The following is a 16292-nucleotide window of genomic DNA, read 5'->3' on the forward strand; positions in this document are numbered from 1 at the left end:
AGAGAGAGAAAAAAAATTGGTTTTTGCACATGGTTTCCAAACATAACATCCCATCTGATACAATATAACAAACCTTTGGGTATCACAGCCTAGACAGGAAGCAGGACTTAATACAGGGCACACTTTTCAGCAGATAAGGCGGTTGCGCCGACAACTGTTTCCATTCATTCGGACCCCTTCTTTTTCCAGATGCAAGTAGCAAAACCACTCTGGCAACCACAACGGCCGAAGAGGCAGCGAGGATCTTGGCCGAGAAGCGCCGTCTTGCAAGGGAGCAGAGGGAGCGCAAAGACCAGGAGAGAGCTCAAAGAGAAGAGGAAGAAAGGTACTGTATATATAAAAATAATTTTTATTAGTTTTTCCAAATATTTTCCACCCAAACATCAGTCTTGTATACAAAATATAAAACCATTTGGCTGTTTCAGCCTAGGACTTCCCTCCTCCTCGACTAATGGTTTTCCAAATTAATCTCTAATTTATATATTTTTTATAATCGTAATTTTTATTGGTATTTCAAATTTTTCCATCATAACAGCTTTCCTATAAATTACATATAGAAACATTTGGCTGATAATCCTGGAACTTCCCTCCTCCTCAACTAATGGTTTTCCAACTCAATCTCTGGTATGCATTTTGTTCTTATTAATATTACTATTAAATCATAATCTTAAAAACAGTTTGTGAATTGCATTAAGTAGTAAATGATAATCTAACCTACAAAGCTTCTTGTAACCCTACTAGCGATGTCAGTTGTTTACAGTTGTCTTTTAAATACAACTTAGATTTATTCCAGTGTTTCAAGAAATTCTGGTCCTGCTGGTTCCGAATTTTCCCAGTTTCGCCAATTTGGCATAATCCATTACTTTCATTTGCCACTCTTCTTTTGTTGGGATCTCTTCTTGCTTCCATCATTGGGCTAGTAATATTCTCGCTACAGTTGTAGCATCTAAAAACTGTTTTATCTTGTCTGGGTATGAAAGGTACTGTATTTTTCTGTGTATAAGCCTATATTTCCCCCCAAGTTTAAAATGGGGGGTCGTCTTATACACAGAATGCTACCTTTCTTTCTTTCTTTCTTTCTTTTTCTTTCTTTCTTCATTTTGAGCTCCAAAAAGAGCCCCAAGTCTTATACATTGGGGCGTCTTATACATGGAAAAATGCGTTAAATCAATAAGGGGCAGCCATTCACACCCTCCTTCATATTAATGATTCTGCTTTCATATTGCCATTCTGTTGCTGTTAAGTTGTGAATGGCGTGTCTGAAAATGTCAATGCCTCTGGTCACCTGTGCTTTAGGTGACTAAGGTGAGATGCCGTGGTAAGTCAGTCAGAATGACACCCAGTGCTGGATTTACATATAAGTCCAGCAAGCTCCAGCTTAGGGCCCCCCTCTCTTGGGGGCCCCAAAAAAAATTAAAGGGGAAAAACCTGGATGTACCTTTGCAAAATATAAGATAAAAAACAAATAAAACCAACATACAGCTACCATGTTTTGTTTTGTGTTGTGTCAGCTCCTATTTGTGATGTGCAAATAGCTTTAGAGATCTATTAGGTCTCTAAATTACCATATAGCAGGGGTCAGCAAACTTTTTCAGCAGGGGGGCGGTCCACTGTCCCTCAGACCTTGGGGGGGGGCAGGCTATATTTTGGCGGAAAAAAAAAAAAGAATTCCTATGCCCCACAAATAACCCAGAGATGCATTTTAGATAAAAGCACACATTCTACTCATGTAAAAACATGCTGATTCCCAGACCGTCCATGGGCCAGATTTAGAAGGCGATTGGGCCAGATCCAGTCCCCAGGCCTTAGTTTGCCTACCCATGCCATATAGCATATATTCAACACAAAAGCAGTGACAATTGGTTGTTGTCTAGAATGTAACTTAAAGGGAAAATCTTTGGAAAGATTTTTTTCCTCGAAAAGCATTGTATTTTAAAAATTCGATTTACATTTTAAAAAAATTGATTCACATTTTAAAAAGTCTGATTTAAATTTTAAAAATCTGATTTTTTTAGTATTCTTTTTTAAAAAGCATTGATTTTTATCCTACCTGTGCAAAAGCAAGGATCTGACCTGTTGTCGATTTATTTGGAACAGGATCAGAAAGGAAGAAGTCGCCAAGCGAGCCCTTGAGAAGCAGGCCCAGCTGGAAGAGGCCCTCCGGGAACTGGAAGACGAGAGGAGGGCAGGGGAAGAGGAGCCGCAAAGGCGGGCCGAGCAGGAGGAGCAGGAGAAGATGGCCGAGCTCCAGCTTCAGGTTTGGACTTGAGGCAGAGTGGAAAGAGGCTAGATACTGGAAAGTATTTTATGTTCTGGGATGCTCAGCAGTCTGCAAAAAGCACCCTTTGGGGGATTGAGGGCAGCAGTCCCGGGATCCAATGGATCTTAATTTTCATTTCGGGTTTCTTAAGTGCATGCCAAGCTCCATTTTTAAATCTACACCAGTCAAGTGTGTTGGGACCTCTTACTGCAATAATCCCCATTGGTGGGCGAAAACTTCCATGTCTTTTGTTGTTTTGGTGATTCCTGCCCCTACTTGATGATGATGATGATGATGATGATGATTTATTATTTCTACCCCGCCCATCTGGCTGGGTTTCCCCAGCCACTCTGTGCAGCTTCTGACAGGAGATTTATTATTATTATTATTATTATTATTATTATTATTATTATTATTATTATTATATTTGTATCCCTCCCTCCCCTGCCAGAGTTGGGCTTACATCATATTAATAACACAATATACATAAAAACAAGCAATCAATGGATTGAAATTCAAATAAATTAAAATTAAACTAAAGAAATGGCAATCCTCAGGTTAATACATCAGTCATAAAAAACTTCCCTAAACAGGGCTGCAAAGTAAGTGTTGAGTGGTTCCACCATCTCTTGGTCACCCAATAGCTTCTCTCTACTACTCAATGATTCCATAAACTCTGCTTAATCTAGTCAACTCTTTTGACATTAGAGTTTCAATTTCAGAAAATGTTTAACAGATAAAGTATAAGCAATATATTAAATTTTAAAAAACTGGGTAAAGATATAGTCTTATATATGGAAAAATACAGTATTCTGGCCACCTCCCTCTTGCAGTCTTTTGATACTTCAGCTGTCAGCTTTAATAATAATAATAATAATTTTATGTCTACCCCGCCCATCTAGCTGTGTTTCTCGAGCTACTTTGGGTGGCCTCCGACAGGAAATTAAAAATACATTACAACATCAGTCGTTAAAACTTCCCTAAACAGGGCTGCCTTCAGATGTCTTCTAAAAGTCAGGTGGTTTTTTATTTCCTTTACATCTGACGGGAGGGCATTCCACAGGGCGGGTGTCACCACCAAGAAGGCCCTCTGTCTGGTTCTCTGTCACTTGGCTTCTCGTGGGGGGGGGGGACTGCCAGAAGGCCCTCGGGATAGGGATCCTAGCGTCCGGGGTGGAGATGCTGGATCAGGTCTACTGGGGCAAGGCCGTTGAGAGCTTTCAAGGTAAGCACTGAGACTTTGAATTGTGCCCGGAAATGTCCTGGGAGCCAACACAGGTCTTTCAGGACCGGTGTTGTGTGGTCTCAATCAGACTTGATTTAAATCCTTTATTTTACAGAAAGGTTCAGCTTTGCTGGCTTCCTCTTAATATTGACAACCAGAGGAAAGTTTCCTCTACTGGGCTGTTTAGAGCTTTCAAGGTCTGCACCAACCCTTTGAATTAATAATAATAATAATAATAAAAAAAATAAATTTTATTTATATCCCGCCCTCTCCAGCCAAAGCCGGGCTCAGGGCAGCTAACAACAATAAAATAGTGCAACATTCTAAAAACATTTCATTATAAAAATTAATTAAAATCAAATTGATGGCAACCATAAGCTTAAGTTCTGTAAAGATTGCCAAAGGAGGGAGTCAGGCTGCGCCCTGACCAAAGGCCTGGTGGAACAGCTCTGTCTTGCAGGCCCTGCGGAAAGATGTCAAATCCCACAGGGCCCTAGTCTCTTGTGACAGAGCGTTCCACCAGATTGGAGCCACAGCCGAAAAAGCCCTGGCTCTAGTTGAGGCCAGCCTAACCTCTCTGTGGCCTGGGACCTTCAGGATGTTTTTATTTGAAGACCGTAAGTTCCTCTGTGGGACATACCAGGAGAGGCGGTCCCGTAGGTACGAGGGTCCTAAGCCATATAGGGCTTTAAAGGTTAAAGCCAGCACCTTAAACCTGATCCTGTACTCCACCGGGAGCCAGTGTGTCTGGTATAGCACCGGGTGAATGTGATCTCGCAGCAAAGACCCCGTAAGGAGTCTCGCCGTGGCATTCTGCACCCGCTGGAGTTTCTGGGTCAGTCTCAAGGGCAGCCCCACGTAGAGCGAGTTACAATAATCCAGTCTGGAGGTGACCGCCGTGTGGATCACAGTGGCTAGGTCAGGCGAGAGAGGTAAGGAGCCAACTGCTTAGCTTAGAATCATAGAATCATAGAGTTGGAAGAGACCACAAGGGCCATCGAGTCCAACCCCCTGCCAAGCAGGAAACACCCATCAGAGCACTCCTGACATATGGTTGTCAAGCCTCTGCTTAAAGACCTCCAAAGAAGGAGACTCCACCACACTCCTTGGCAGCAAATTCCACTGTCGAACAGCTCTTACTGTCAGGAAGTTCTTCCTAATGTTTAGGTGGAATCTTCTTTCTTGTAGTTTGGAGCCATTGCTCCGTGTCCGCTTCTCTGGAGCAGCAGAAAACTACCTTTCTCCCTCCTCTATGTGACATCCTTTTATATATTTGAACATGGCTATCATATCACCCCTTAACCTCCTCTTCTCCAGGTTAACATGCCCAGCTCCCTTAGCCGTTCCTCATAAGGCATCGTTTCCAGGCCTTTGACCATTTTGGTTGCCCTCCTCTGGACACGTTCCAGTTTGTCCGTGTCCTTCTTGAACTGTGGTGCCCAGAACTGGACACAGTACTCCAGGTGAGGTCTGACCAGAGCAGAATACAGTGGCACTATTACTTCCCTTGATCTAGATGCTATACTCCTATTGATGCAGCCCAGAATTGCATTGGCTTTTTTAGCTGCCGCGTCACACTGTTGGCTCATGTCAAGTTTGTGGTCAACCAAGACTCCTAGATCCTTTTCACATGTACTGCTCTCAAGCCAGGTGTCACCCATCTTGTATTTGTGCCTCTCATTTTTTTTGCCCAAGTGCAATACTTTACATTTCTCCCTGTTAAAATTCATCTTGTTTGTTTTGGCCCAGTTCTCTAATCTGTCAAGGTCGTTTTGAAGTGTGATCCTGTCCTCTGGGGTGTTAGCCACCCCTCCCAGTTTGGTGTCATCTGCAAATTTGATCAGGATGCCCTTGAGTCCATCATCCAAGTCGTTGATAAAGATGTTGAATAAGACCGGGCCCAAGACAGAACCCTGTGGCACCCCACTAGTCACTCTTCTCCAGGATGAAGAGGAACCATTGATGAGCACCCTTTGGGTTCGGTCAGTCAGCCAGTTACAAATCCACTGAGTGGTAGCATAGTCAAGTCCGCATTTTACCAGCTTCTTTACAACAATATCATGGGGCACCTTGTCAAATGCCTTGCTGAAATCAAGGTAGGCTACATCCACTGCGTTCCCTTCATCTACCAGGCTTGTAATTCTGTCAAAAAACGAAATCAGGTTAGTCTGCCATGACTTATTTTTCAGAAATCCATGCTGACTATTGGTGATCACAGCATTCCTTTCTAGGTGCTCACAGACTGTTTGCTTAATGATCTGCTCCAGAATCTTCCCTGGTATTGATGTCAGACTGACTGGGTGGTAATTATTTGGGTCCTCTCTTTTCCCCTTTTTGAAAATAGGGACAACATTTGCCCTCCTCCAGTCTGCCGGGACTTCGCCTGTTCTCCAGGAATTCTCAAAGATGACTGCCAGTGGTTCTGAGATCACATCTGCCAGTTCTTTTAATACTCTTGGATGCAGTTCATCTGGCCCTGGAGACTTGAATACATCTAAACTAGCCAAGTATTCTTGTACTATCTCCTTAGTTATTCTGGGCTTTGTTTCCTCTGCTGAATCATTGGCTCCAAATTCTTCAGGTCGGGCACTGTTTTCTTTATCGGAGAAGACTGAGGCAAAGAAGGCATTGAGGAGTTCAGCCCTTTCTGTGTCCCCTGTTTGCATTTCACCATCTTCTCCTCTGAGTGACCCCACTGTTTCTTTGTTCTTCCTTTTGCTACGAACATACCCATAAAAGCCTTTTTTGTTGCTTTTAACCTCTCTAGCAAGCCTGAGTTCATTCTGTGCTTTAGCTTTTCTGACTTTGTGTCTACACATGCTGGCTATTTGTTTGAATTCCTCTTTGGTGGTTTCCCCCCTTTTCCATTTTTTGTACACATCCTTTTTTAATCTTAACTCAGTTAAAAGTTCTTTAGATAGCCACCCTGGCTTCTTTAGGCACCTTCCATGTTTCCATCTCATTGGTATTGCCTGAAGTTGTGCTTTTACTATCTCCCTCTTAACAAACTCCCAGCCATCATGAACTCCCTTTCCTTTTAGTATTACTGTCCATGGGATCTCACCCAGCACTTTCCTAAGTTTTATGAAGTCGGCTTTCTTAAAGTCAAGAAATTGAGTCCTAGTATGCTTGGCTGCTCCTTTCCGCTGTATAGTAAACTTCAGAAGAGCATGATCACTCGCGCCTAATGATCCTTCCACTTCTACCCCACTAACCAGGTCATCAACATTGGTTAGGACCAGATCTAAAATGGCTGTTCCTCTTGTTGCTTCTCCCACTTTCTGGACAACGAAGTTGTCTGCAAGGCCAGTGAGGAATCTGTTTGACCTTATGCTCTTGGCCGAGGTCCATCTTCAAGAAACTGCAGTCCGTGATCTAAGAATCCAAACCGTTCCTGTTTACACCATTTGCGAAGCCAGCTGTTCACTTCCACTATTTCCCCCTCTCTCCCTGGGCCACGTCGTTCAACTGGGAGGACAGATGAGATGACAATTTGTGCATTTAATTGCTTCAATTTCCTGCCCAGAGCCTCATAGTCTCTTTTGATCTTCTGGAGGCTATTGCTTGCAGTGTCATTGGTTCCCACATGAACCAAGAAGAAGGGGTATTTGTCAGTGGGTTTTATGATTCCTTGCAGTCGTTCAGTTACATCTTGGATCTTAGCCCCGGGGAGACAGCACACTTCCCGAGACATCTTGTCAGGCCCACAGATCACTGCTTCTGTTCCCCTCAGTAGGGAATCCCCTATCACCACTACACGCCTCCTCTTAGGTTTGGTCGGGGTTCTTCCGTGAGCTGTCCGTTCCAAGGTCGCCTGGACATTCCCTGAGGACTGACTTTGCTGTTTGTCTTCATATACCTGATCGACTGTAATGAGGGAGAGATCCTCAAATGGAGTCTGCTCTTCGTCTTCCATGCTAGGGGAGAGGACCTCAAAGCGATTGTGTATTTCTAAACAATCAGAGCGAACCCTGGGCCTCCTACTTCTTTGAGTCACGTTTCTCCATATATCTGGCTCCTGTGTTGGTGAACTAGCCTCCTTCTCAGGGGAGTCCCCTGTCTCCTCCTTGGTGGAGACGGTGACCTTGGCAGAGATGAAAAAATGTCGCCTTTGTTATAGCTCTAATCTGCGCCTCCATGGAGAGGGAGCTATCGAAGATTACACCCAAACTCTTAACAGATGGTGCTGGCACTAATTGCAGCCCCGCAAGAGATGGGAGTTGCCCCCTCAATTCCATATTGTCCCGTCCCAGCCAGAGACCTCTGTCTTCGAAGGATTTAACTTCAACTGGCTCCCACGTAACCATCCAGCCACAGCTTCCAAACATCTGATCAGTGTGTCTGGGGCCGAGTCAGGATGGCCATCTATTGAGAGATAAAGCTGGGTGTCATCAGCATATTGATGACAACTCACTTCAAAACTCCGGACAATCTGGGCAAGGGGGCGCATAAAGATGTTTCATCCAGAAACCCACCAGGCTGTTCAGCAACCGCTCTCTCAATCACCTTACCCAGGAATGGAAGATTTGAAACTGCGTGGTAATTGGATAGATCTAAGGGATCTAATGATGTTTTCTTTAAGAGTGGGCGCACCACTGCCTCCTTCAGTTCCCCTGGGAATGTCCCGGTGCCAAGGGACAAATTGATGATATCCCCCAGGGGGGCCCACACCTCGTCTGGACACGCTCTAATCAGCCAAGACGGGCACGAGTCGAGAGGACAGGTGGTGGGCTTTCCAGCTCGTAGGAGTCTGTCCACATCGGCTGGGGATATCCGGTCAAAGTGGTCCAATACTGGACCCGAGGACAGTCGAGGAGCCTCCAGTTCTTTTATTGTATCCAAATTGGCAGGGAGGTCATGGCGGAGCAACAGGCTCGCAAATGCCTCAGCTGTGTGTAAAATTGTTATTTAAATTTGGCTGTCCCTCTAGGGACTTTAAAGACCTAATTATACTAAATCATTGCGCCAGGTGAGAGCTAGCAGATGCAATGGTGGCTGATAAGTAAGACTTCTTAGCGGCCTTCACTGCCATCTCGTAGGTTTTCATAAAAACCCTATAAGATGTTCTTGAGGCTCCATCACGGGCACCCCGCCATACTCGCTCTAGCCTGGAAATGTCCTGGGAGCCAATGCAGGTCTCTCAGGACCGGTGTTATGTGGTCTTGGCGGCCACTCCCAGTCCACAGTCTGGCTGCTGCAATCTGGATTAGTTGGGAGTTTCCGGGTCGCCTTCAAAGGTGGGGAGTACACTTCCTTTGAGGCATGACTGGCTAATTCCCTATGGCCCTGTATTGGGATTCTGGCTGGGTTTGACCCAACTTTATGTTATTATAATAATAATAATAATAATAATAATAATAGTAGTAGTACTAGTACTAGTAGTAGTAGTAGTAGCATGGTCTTGACCCAATCTATTTATCAGCCTAATCTGTTTCCTTGGGGAAGTGGGAATAACCGTAATCCACGTATACTATCCTGATATCACTGGAGCGGTCTTGGTGGTGGGCTTGTATACATATACCAGGCTTCCTCAACCTCCGCCCTCCAGGTGTTTTAAGACTACAACTCCCAACATCCCTGACCATTGGTCGTGCTAGCTAGGGATCATGGGAGTTGTCGGCCAAAAACATCTGGAGGGCCGAGGTTGCGGAAGCCTTAAGTAAGGTTAAAGGGATGAATCCATTCCAGACTTTTAAAAACAACCCCTAAAACAGCCATCAAACTTGAATTTTCTCTCTGACAAGACCATGGATCTGTGAAACAAAAGCAATCAACAATGTACTACAGTCACACAATCTATCCATCAGTAACTGAACTGGGTTCCGCACAATCACACAAAAAAGAGAGTCGCAAAAACGCAAAATAAATCACAAAAACAGACAACCTCAGCAAAACACTCAAATCAGAAAGATTGCACTCAAAATGGAACACTTTTGGCTTCCGAAAAAACATTCCCCAACCAGAAAACTTCCTTCCGGGTTTTCAGTGTTTGGGTTCTGAGTTGTTTGAGTCCCAAGGCGTTTGAAGACCAAGGTACCACTATGCAACATGGGAATAATAACAATTGTACAGGGGAACCCCAGAGTTTGCAGAGGTACACACGCACACAAATTATACCAAACAGTATAATATATTTTGGGACACGGGTGGCGCTGTGGGTTAAACCACAGAGCCTAGGACTTGCCGATCAGAAGGTCGGCAGTTCGAATCCCCACGATGGGGTGAGCTCCCGTTGCTTAGTCCTGCTCCTGCCAACCTAGCAGTTCAAAAGCACGTCAAAGTGCAAGTAGATAAATAGGTACCGCTCCGGCGGGAAGGTAAACGGCGTTTCCGTGCGCTGCTCTGGTTTGCCAGAAGCAGGTTAGTTATGCCGGCCACATGACCCGGAAGCTGTACGCCGGCTCCTTCGGCCAGTAAAGTGAGATGAGCGCCGCAACCCCAGAGTCGGCCACGACTGGACCTAATGGTCAGGGGCCCCTTTACCTTTTATAATATATTTTATATTTTGATTTTGTTCTGCAAACCGCCCTGAGACCTCCAGTTATAGGGCAGTATATAAATTCAATAAATGATAATAAATAATGCCCCAAAGCCCCACTAAAGAGCCCAGAGGACTTTTCCAGTTGATTCTCAACGTAACCTGGTGACTGAATAGGCCAGGCATCGCCAAACTTGGCCCTCCAGATGTTTTGAGACTACAGCTCCCATCATCCCTAGCTAACAGGACCAGTGGTCAGGGATGATGGGAATTGTGGTCCCAAAACAGCTGGAGGGCTGAGTTTGCCTATGCCTCCTCTAATACTGGGGGGGCGGGGCGGGTTTGAACCCCTGCAGCCCATGGGATATCTGCTTGCCAAGACCTACAATATCATGGGGTGTGGGTGGAGAACGCCACATCTGCTACATGATGCAGGATCAGTAATGATGATGATGATGATGATAATTAATTTACTGTTTCTACCCTGCCCATCTGGCTGAGCCTCAGCCCCAAAAAGATTAGCCTCCCCCCTGGCTCTTAGCTGCTTAATAGCAGTTATGGGGTGCCTGTGGCGGCACTCTAGATTTTGTAGGGCTCCAGCTCCCTTCAGCCCCAGACGGCGTGGCCATTGGCTGGGAATGTCAAGTTGGCATTTTAGCAACTACTGAAGGGCCACAGTCCCCCACCTCCCTTGCCATTATTATTCCTATTGTCTTCTTCTTTTGCAATCCCTCGTAGCCGAATCAGATTGTCTTCCATCAACACGGATTTTAGCAGTGAGCCTGTAAGTGAGGGTGGAGGCCAATTCCGGATCCTCACGTCCTTCCACAGTGGGGTTTCTGGGCGGGGGTTGATCCTGGTGAAGGTTCCTTCTTCCTCGTCCATTTCTCCCTCGTGTCCCGAATTCGAGTGTCTTCAAAGCCCAGGACGCCTTTGGTCGAGGCTGTTCTCCAACTGGAGTGCTCACAGGCCAGTGTTTTCCCGTTGTCGGTGTTTATACTACATTTTTAAAATTTGCCTTGAGATCTTTCAACCTCTTTTGTGGACCACCAGCGTTACACTTTCCAGTGTAAGGCGATACAGAACATGACCGGTCTAAAGTTGATGTTGAAGGATCATCGCTTTGACACTGGCAATCTTTGCTTCTTGCAGTACACTGGCATTAGTTCACCTGTCTTCCTGAGCGACATGTCAGATTTTCCGGAGACTCCATTGACGGAATCTCTTGCACACGCTGGATGCCTTGTAGTTTGGAGAGCTGTTCCCGGTTTCCATTCGGGTGGGGTTTTGGGAACAAAAGGGTTTTCCGGCGGTGATTCATCTTCCCCCCAATTTTAGCGTGAAGAGGCCGAGGCAAAAGCTCTGGAGGAAGCCGAGAAGCAGCGTCAGGAACGGGAGCAGATTGTGCAGCGGAACAAGCAAGAGCGGCTGGAGAGGAAAAAGGTGAGACGCCTTCCTTTTCTGCTCTCAGTCCTCTGTTTCAAAAGAATGGATGAATTTATTTCCACCGGCCATTGCAATAAAAGAGCATTGCAGTGTGCATATACCAGGCATGTCCAGCATGTAGATCGCAACCTACTGGTAGATTGTGGGGTGTTCCTGGTCAATAACTAGTCTCTCAGGGATCTCCTCCCACCACCTCAAAAAAGAAAAAGTAAAAAAGAAGAAGAATGAAATAGCTCAACAACTACTGTTTCTACTGTTTCCTAAAGAAACCTCAACCACTCTAGCTTCCTAAGAAAAGCTGAGCAACTTTGCCTTTTCAAAAAAAGCTCAGCAACTTTTGTTTTCTAGCCAAAAAGTTGACCATCAGATTAACGTCCACTATTTGACTGCAGATTCATGAACCCTCAACTGTGTTCATTTCATTCATTCATATATTCAGTTTCATTCATTCATATATTCCATTTCCTTCATTCATTTGCCCCTAAAAAAAAGCCAAACCACTTTGGTTTCCCAGAAAAAGCTCCACAACTTTGATCTGTCCAACAACAACAGGTAGATCACTGCCCGATTTTTTACACTGTGAATAGATCACAGCCTCTTGGGAGTTGGACATCCCTGCCATATCAGTGAATACAAGTCGAAGGCCGGGACTTCCCTTGTACGCTGGTGGGGGTTTGTGGGTGGGGCATTGTGTATGCTCTATAGCAGGGGTCAGCAAACTTTTTGAGCAGGGGGCCAGTCCACTGTCCCTCGGACCTTGTGGGGGGCCGGACTATATTTTGGAAAGAAAAAAAAGAACGAAATCCTATGCCCCACAAATAATCCTCAGATGCATTTTAAATAAAAGGACACATTCTACTCGTGTCAAAACACGCTGATTCCCGGACCATCCGCAGGCCGGATTGAGTAGGCAATGGGGCCGGAGCCGGCCCCAGGGCCTTAGTTTGCCTACTCTGTAGTTTGCCTACTCCCAGAAACTCCAGCGGGTACAGAATGCTGCAGCGAGGCTCCTCACGGGGTCTCTGCCATGGGAGCATATTCACCCAGTGCTTTTCCAGCTGCACTGGCTCCCGGTGGAGTACAGGGTCAGATTTAAGGTGCTGCTTTTGACCTTTAAAGCCCTTCACGGCCTAGGACCCTCGTACCTACGGGACCGCCTCTCCCGGTATGCCCCACGGAGAGCCTCAAGGTCCATAAATAGCAACCCCCTAGTGGTCTCTGGCCCTAAGGAAGTTAGATTGGCTTCAACCAGAGCCAGGGCCTTTTCAACTCTGGCTCTGGCCTGGTAGAACGCTCTGCCTCATGAGACCAGGGCCCTGCAGGATCTGATTTCTTTCCGCAGGGCCTGTAAGACAGAGTTGTTCCGCCTGGCCTTTGGCTTGGAGCCAATTTGATTCCCTCCCTCCCTCCCTCCCTCTCTCTCTCTCTTTTTCTTTTCCTTCTCCTGCGATGAGGCTACATTTTAATCTTTTAATGTTCCATTATTTTAATGTTGTATTTTATTTTTGTTTTTAAGTTGTAATCATTCATCTTGTTTTTATTATTGTTTGTAAGCTGCTCTGAGCCCGGCCTTGGCTGGGGAGGGCGGGGTATAAATAAAAAATTATTATTATTACTCTATGGCCTAACAGTGATATTTGGCATTTGGGGTCCCTTTCATTTAATTGTCTCATGCAGTGGTGGCCTGACTTGACCCCCTCCAGCTGTTTTGGGACTACAACTCCATCATCCCTTGCTAACAGGACCAATGGTCAGGGATGGTGGGAGTTGTTGTCCTCAAAATCAGCCCTGGGCTGCTTTTACAGTGGAGCTCAACAAAGTATGCTTGGCTTCCTCCCCAGCCTCATTTATTTCTTTGAACCTCTCTGAGGGATTTTAGGAGGGAGATACCGCGACAGGCCCATGATGCACCAATGTGTCTTTTATTATTATTACTACTACTACTACTACTACTACTATTAACTGAGTCTTGGCGTTATCTAAGTGGTGTGACTGTTCTTTGACAGAGAATAGAAGAAATAATGAGGAGGACCCGGAAGGCAGAGCAGAACGACGCCAAGGTAAATGTCTTCCAACTTTGGCTAAGACCTCTGGTTACCTCTGATTTCTGTTGCTAGTGTTCAAGGGGAATGTTGTTGGCGCCTGTCTTAAAAATTGTGGTTTTCTCTGAGCTCCCACAGCTGATCTGATGCTGATGTGCTGTGGCAGATTTCATTTCATTTCATTAGAATTTTTACTGGTTTTTACACATATTTTCATACATAACATCACAGTATGCAAAAAGAAATGAAACATTTGGCTCCGTTTTTGGACAAATACTTGCCTTGTATTGCAGGCATAGGCAAATTCCACCACTCCAGATGTCAAAAGCACGTCAGAGTGCAAGGAGATAAATAGGTCCCCCTCCGGCAGGAAGGTAAACAGCGTTTCCATTCGCTGCTCTGCGTTCACCAGAAGCAGCTTAGTCATGCTGGCCACATAACCTGGAAAAACTGTCTGCGGACAAACGCTGGCTCCCTCGGCCAGCAAGGTGAGATGAGCGCTGCAACCCTAGAGTCGTCTACAACTGGACTTAACGGTCCGGGGTCCCTTTACCTTTCTGTTACTATTAAATCGTCGTCTTATATATAAACTAAAATAATGAAGATAAGTAACGAGCAGTAATTTTAACAGGACAAAACTTCCTGCGACCCTACTAGCGATGTACGTTTTTTACAATTGTCTTTCAGATATAACATATATTTGTCCCCGCCTTTCAGAAAAGTCTGATCCTACTGGTTCTGGATTTTCCCCATCAGTTTGGCCAATTAGGCATAGTCCAATAATTTCATCTGCCAATCTTCTTTCGTTGGCAGCTTTTAAGGCAGAATACTCTTCCTAGGGGCAAATACGGATTCCCTGAGCCATGAATGAAAATGATTGCATATTAGGGAAACGTATTTGGCAACCTCCCTCTTGCAGTCTTTTGAGACTACAACTGACAGCTTTCATCATCATATTTATTTCTACCCTGCCCATCTTGCTGATTTTCGCCAGACACTCTAAGCAGCTTCCAGTAACAACAGCAACAACAACACTTTATTATTTGTACCCTGCCCATCTGGCTCGGTTTACCCAGCCACTCTGGGCGGCTTCTAGCAAAAGATTAGAAATACATTAAAACATCCGTCATTCAAAACTTCCCTAAACAGGGCTGCCTTCAGATGTCTTCTAAAAGTCCAATAGTTGTTTATCTTCTTGACATCTGACGGGAGGGCGTTCCACAGGGCAGGCGCCACCACTGAGAAGGCCCTCTGCCTGCTTTCCTGTAACTTGGCTTCTCGCAGGGAGGAAACCACCAGAAGGTCCTCGATTCAAAGTGTTGGTGCTGACACTTTGAATTGTGCCTGGAAACGTCCTGGGAGCCAATGTAGGTCTTTCAGGACCAGTGCTATATGACCTCAATCAGAGTTGATTTAAATCCTTTATTTTACAGAAAGGTTTGACTTTGCAGGCATCCTTTCAATATTGACAACCAGAGGAAGGTTTCCTATGGCTTGTAATGTCCTTCAGATGCCAGCTGGGCACAGGGCCATCTTATAACCAGCAGCTCATCTTGCAACTGACTCTTTCTGCTTCCTCTAACACAGAACGACGACAAGTCCAATGAGGAGGATGAAGGCGTCGAAGAAGACGAGGAGCTGGGCCTCGAAAAGCAAGATCAGCCTGGTAAGGGGCAGCCCTGCGACTGTTTGTCTTCCTTGCCGGGTGGATTTGATTTAAATTAAATCAATTTAAATCCCGTTTTAAATCCCTAGTCAGGAAGACTTGATTTAAATTTTTTTACAGAAAGGTTCAACCCTGCTGGCATCCTCTTAATCTTGAGAAGCAGAGGAAGGTTTCCTTTTTGGAATGATAAAACCCTTTTTTACAGAAAGGTTTGGCCTTGCTGGCTTCCTCTTCATATTGAAAACCAGAGGCAGGTTTCCTTTTTGGAATGATAAATTTCCAGAATAGTTTCTACTGTTATATCAAAAGTGACTGATTTGGTTCTACTCTTAAAAAGACATAGACAGATAATGATGAAATGATGGTGAGGTTTAATAAGTTAACGGTTTCTATTTGGACAACTTTTCCACTGTACTTGATTGGAAGGAGACAGACAATCATTTCCTTCATCACAATTTAAACAATTTATTTAACTAAAGCAGTAACATGATAGCAGATGTATACATGTTTGTTAACTGATGGGGTTAAACTTTTTTTTTTTTTTTAAACGACTTAGAATGAGTTTTAGCAGACATGAAAAACTTAAAACAAATCCTTCTTTCCAGATGAATAGCCTTTGGCAGGGCAGCAGCTGAAGAAGGAGCAAAAAGGGTTTCCTCCTGTGTGTGTTTCTTTGTGGCTGATTAGCTGCTCTCCCTGTGCAAAGGTCAGAGGGGGCAGGGTTTCTGTTGAGGTAGGTGATTAGCTGTGGGAGGAGCTTATCAGAGCTTGCAGGGCAGCGGCGCGCGCCTGGCGGCGTGCGCAGTTTGATCCATCTTTTAGATTTAGGGGAGCTAGTCTCAAACGTTTGTCGGGGGAGACCTAGGGGTTTTTTTGGGGGGGGGAGTTATTTGTCCTGTCTGCACACTTCTTATGATGGAGGACCACTGTAGCCACCCCCAACGACACGTTCTCAAGATGGAGAGTGAGGGAACAGCTGCAGTCGCCTGTGGATCCTGCACAATGTTTGCCATCTTGCCAAAGGTTGCAGGCAGCTTTACCTGCAGCAATTGCATGTTGGTTGCCCTCTTAGAAGACAAAGTCCAGCAACTAGAGGAACGTGTAGCTACGCTCCAAAGAATTAGAGAGCTGGAGCTCTTCTTGGAAGCAACAGAGCACACCGTCTCCACCAAGGA

The 16292-nt window shown here is 45.2% G+C and overlaps 1 protein-coding gene across 1 annotated transcript in view; it reads left to right on the top strand.

The window, feature by feature from the left end:
* Window positions 1-16292, top strand: part of LOC309333324 (uncharacterized protein) — a 61215-nt gene that overhangs the window by 19806 nt on the left and 25117 nt on the right. The window contains exons 6-10 of the mRNA XM_081846696.1: window positions 139-325; window positions 2098-2257; window positions 11302-11406; window positions 13416-13469; window positions 15039-15117. Of these exons, the coding sequence (XP_081702822.1) occupies window positions 139-325; window positions 2098-2257; window positions 11302-11406; window positions 13416-13469; window positions 15039-15117 (585 nt within the window). The remainder of the gene's footprint in view (window positions 1-138; window positions 326-2097; window positions 2258-11301; window positions 11407-13415; window positions 13470-15038; window positions 15118-16292) is intronic.

The sequence above is a fragment of the Podarcis erhardii genome (genome assembly GCF_964252035.2).
Source record: "Podarcis erhardii genome assembly, chromosome: Z".
NCBI lineage: Eukaryota > Metazoa > Chordata > Lepidosauria > Squamata > Lacertidae > Podarcis > Podarcis erhardii.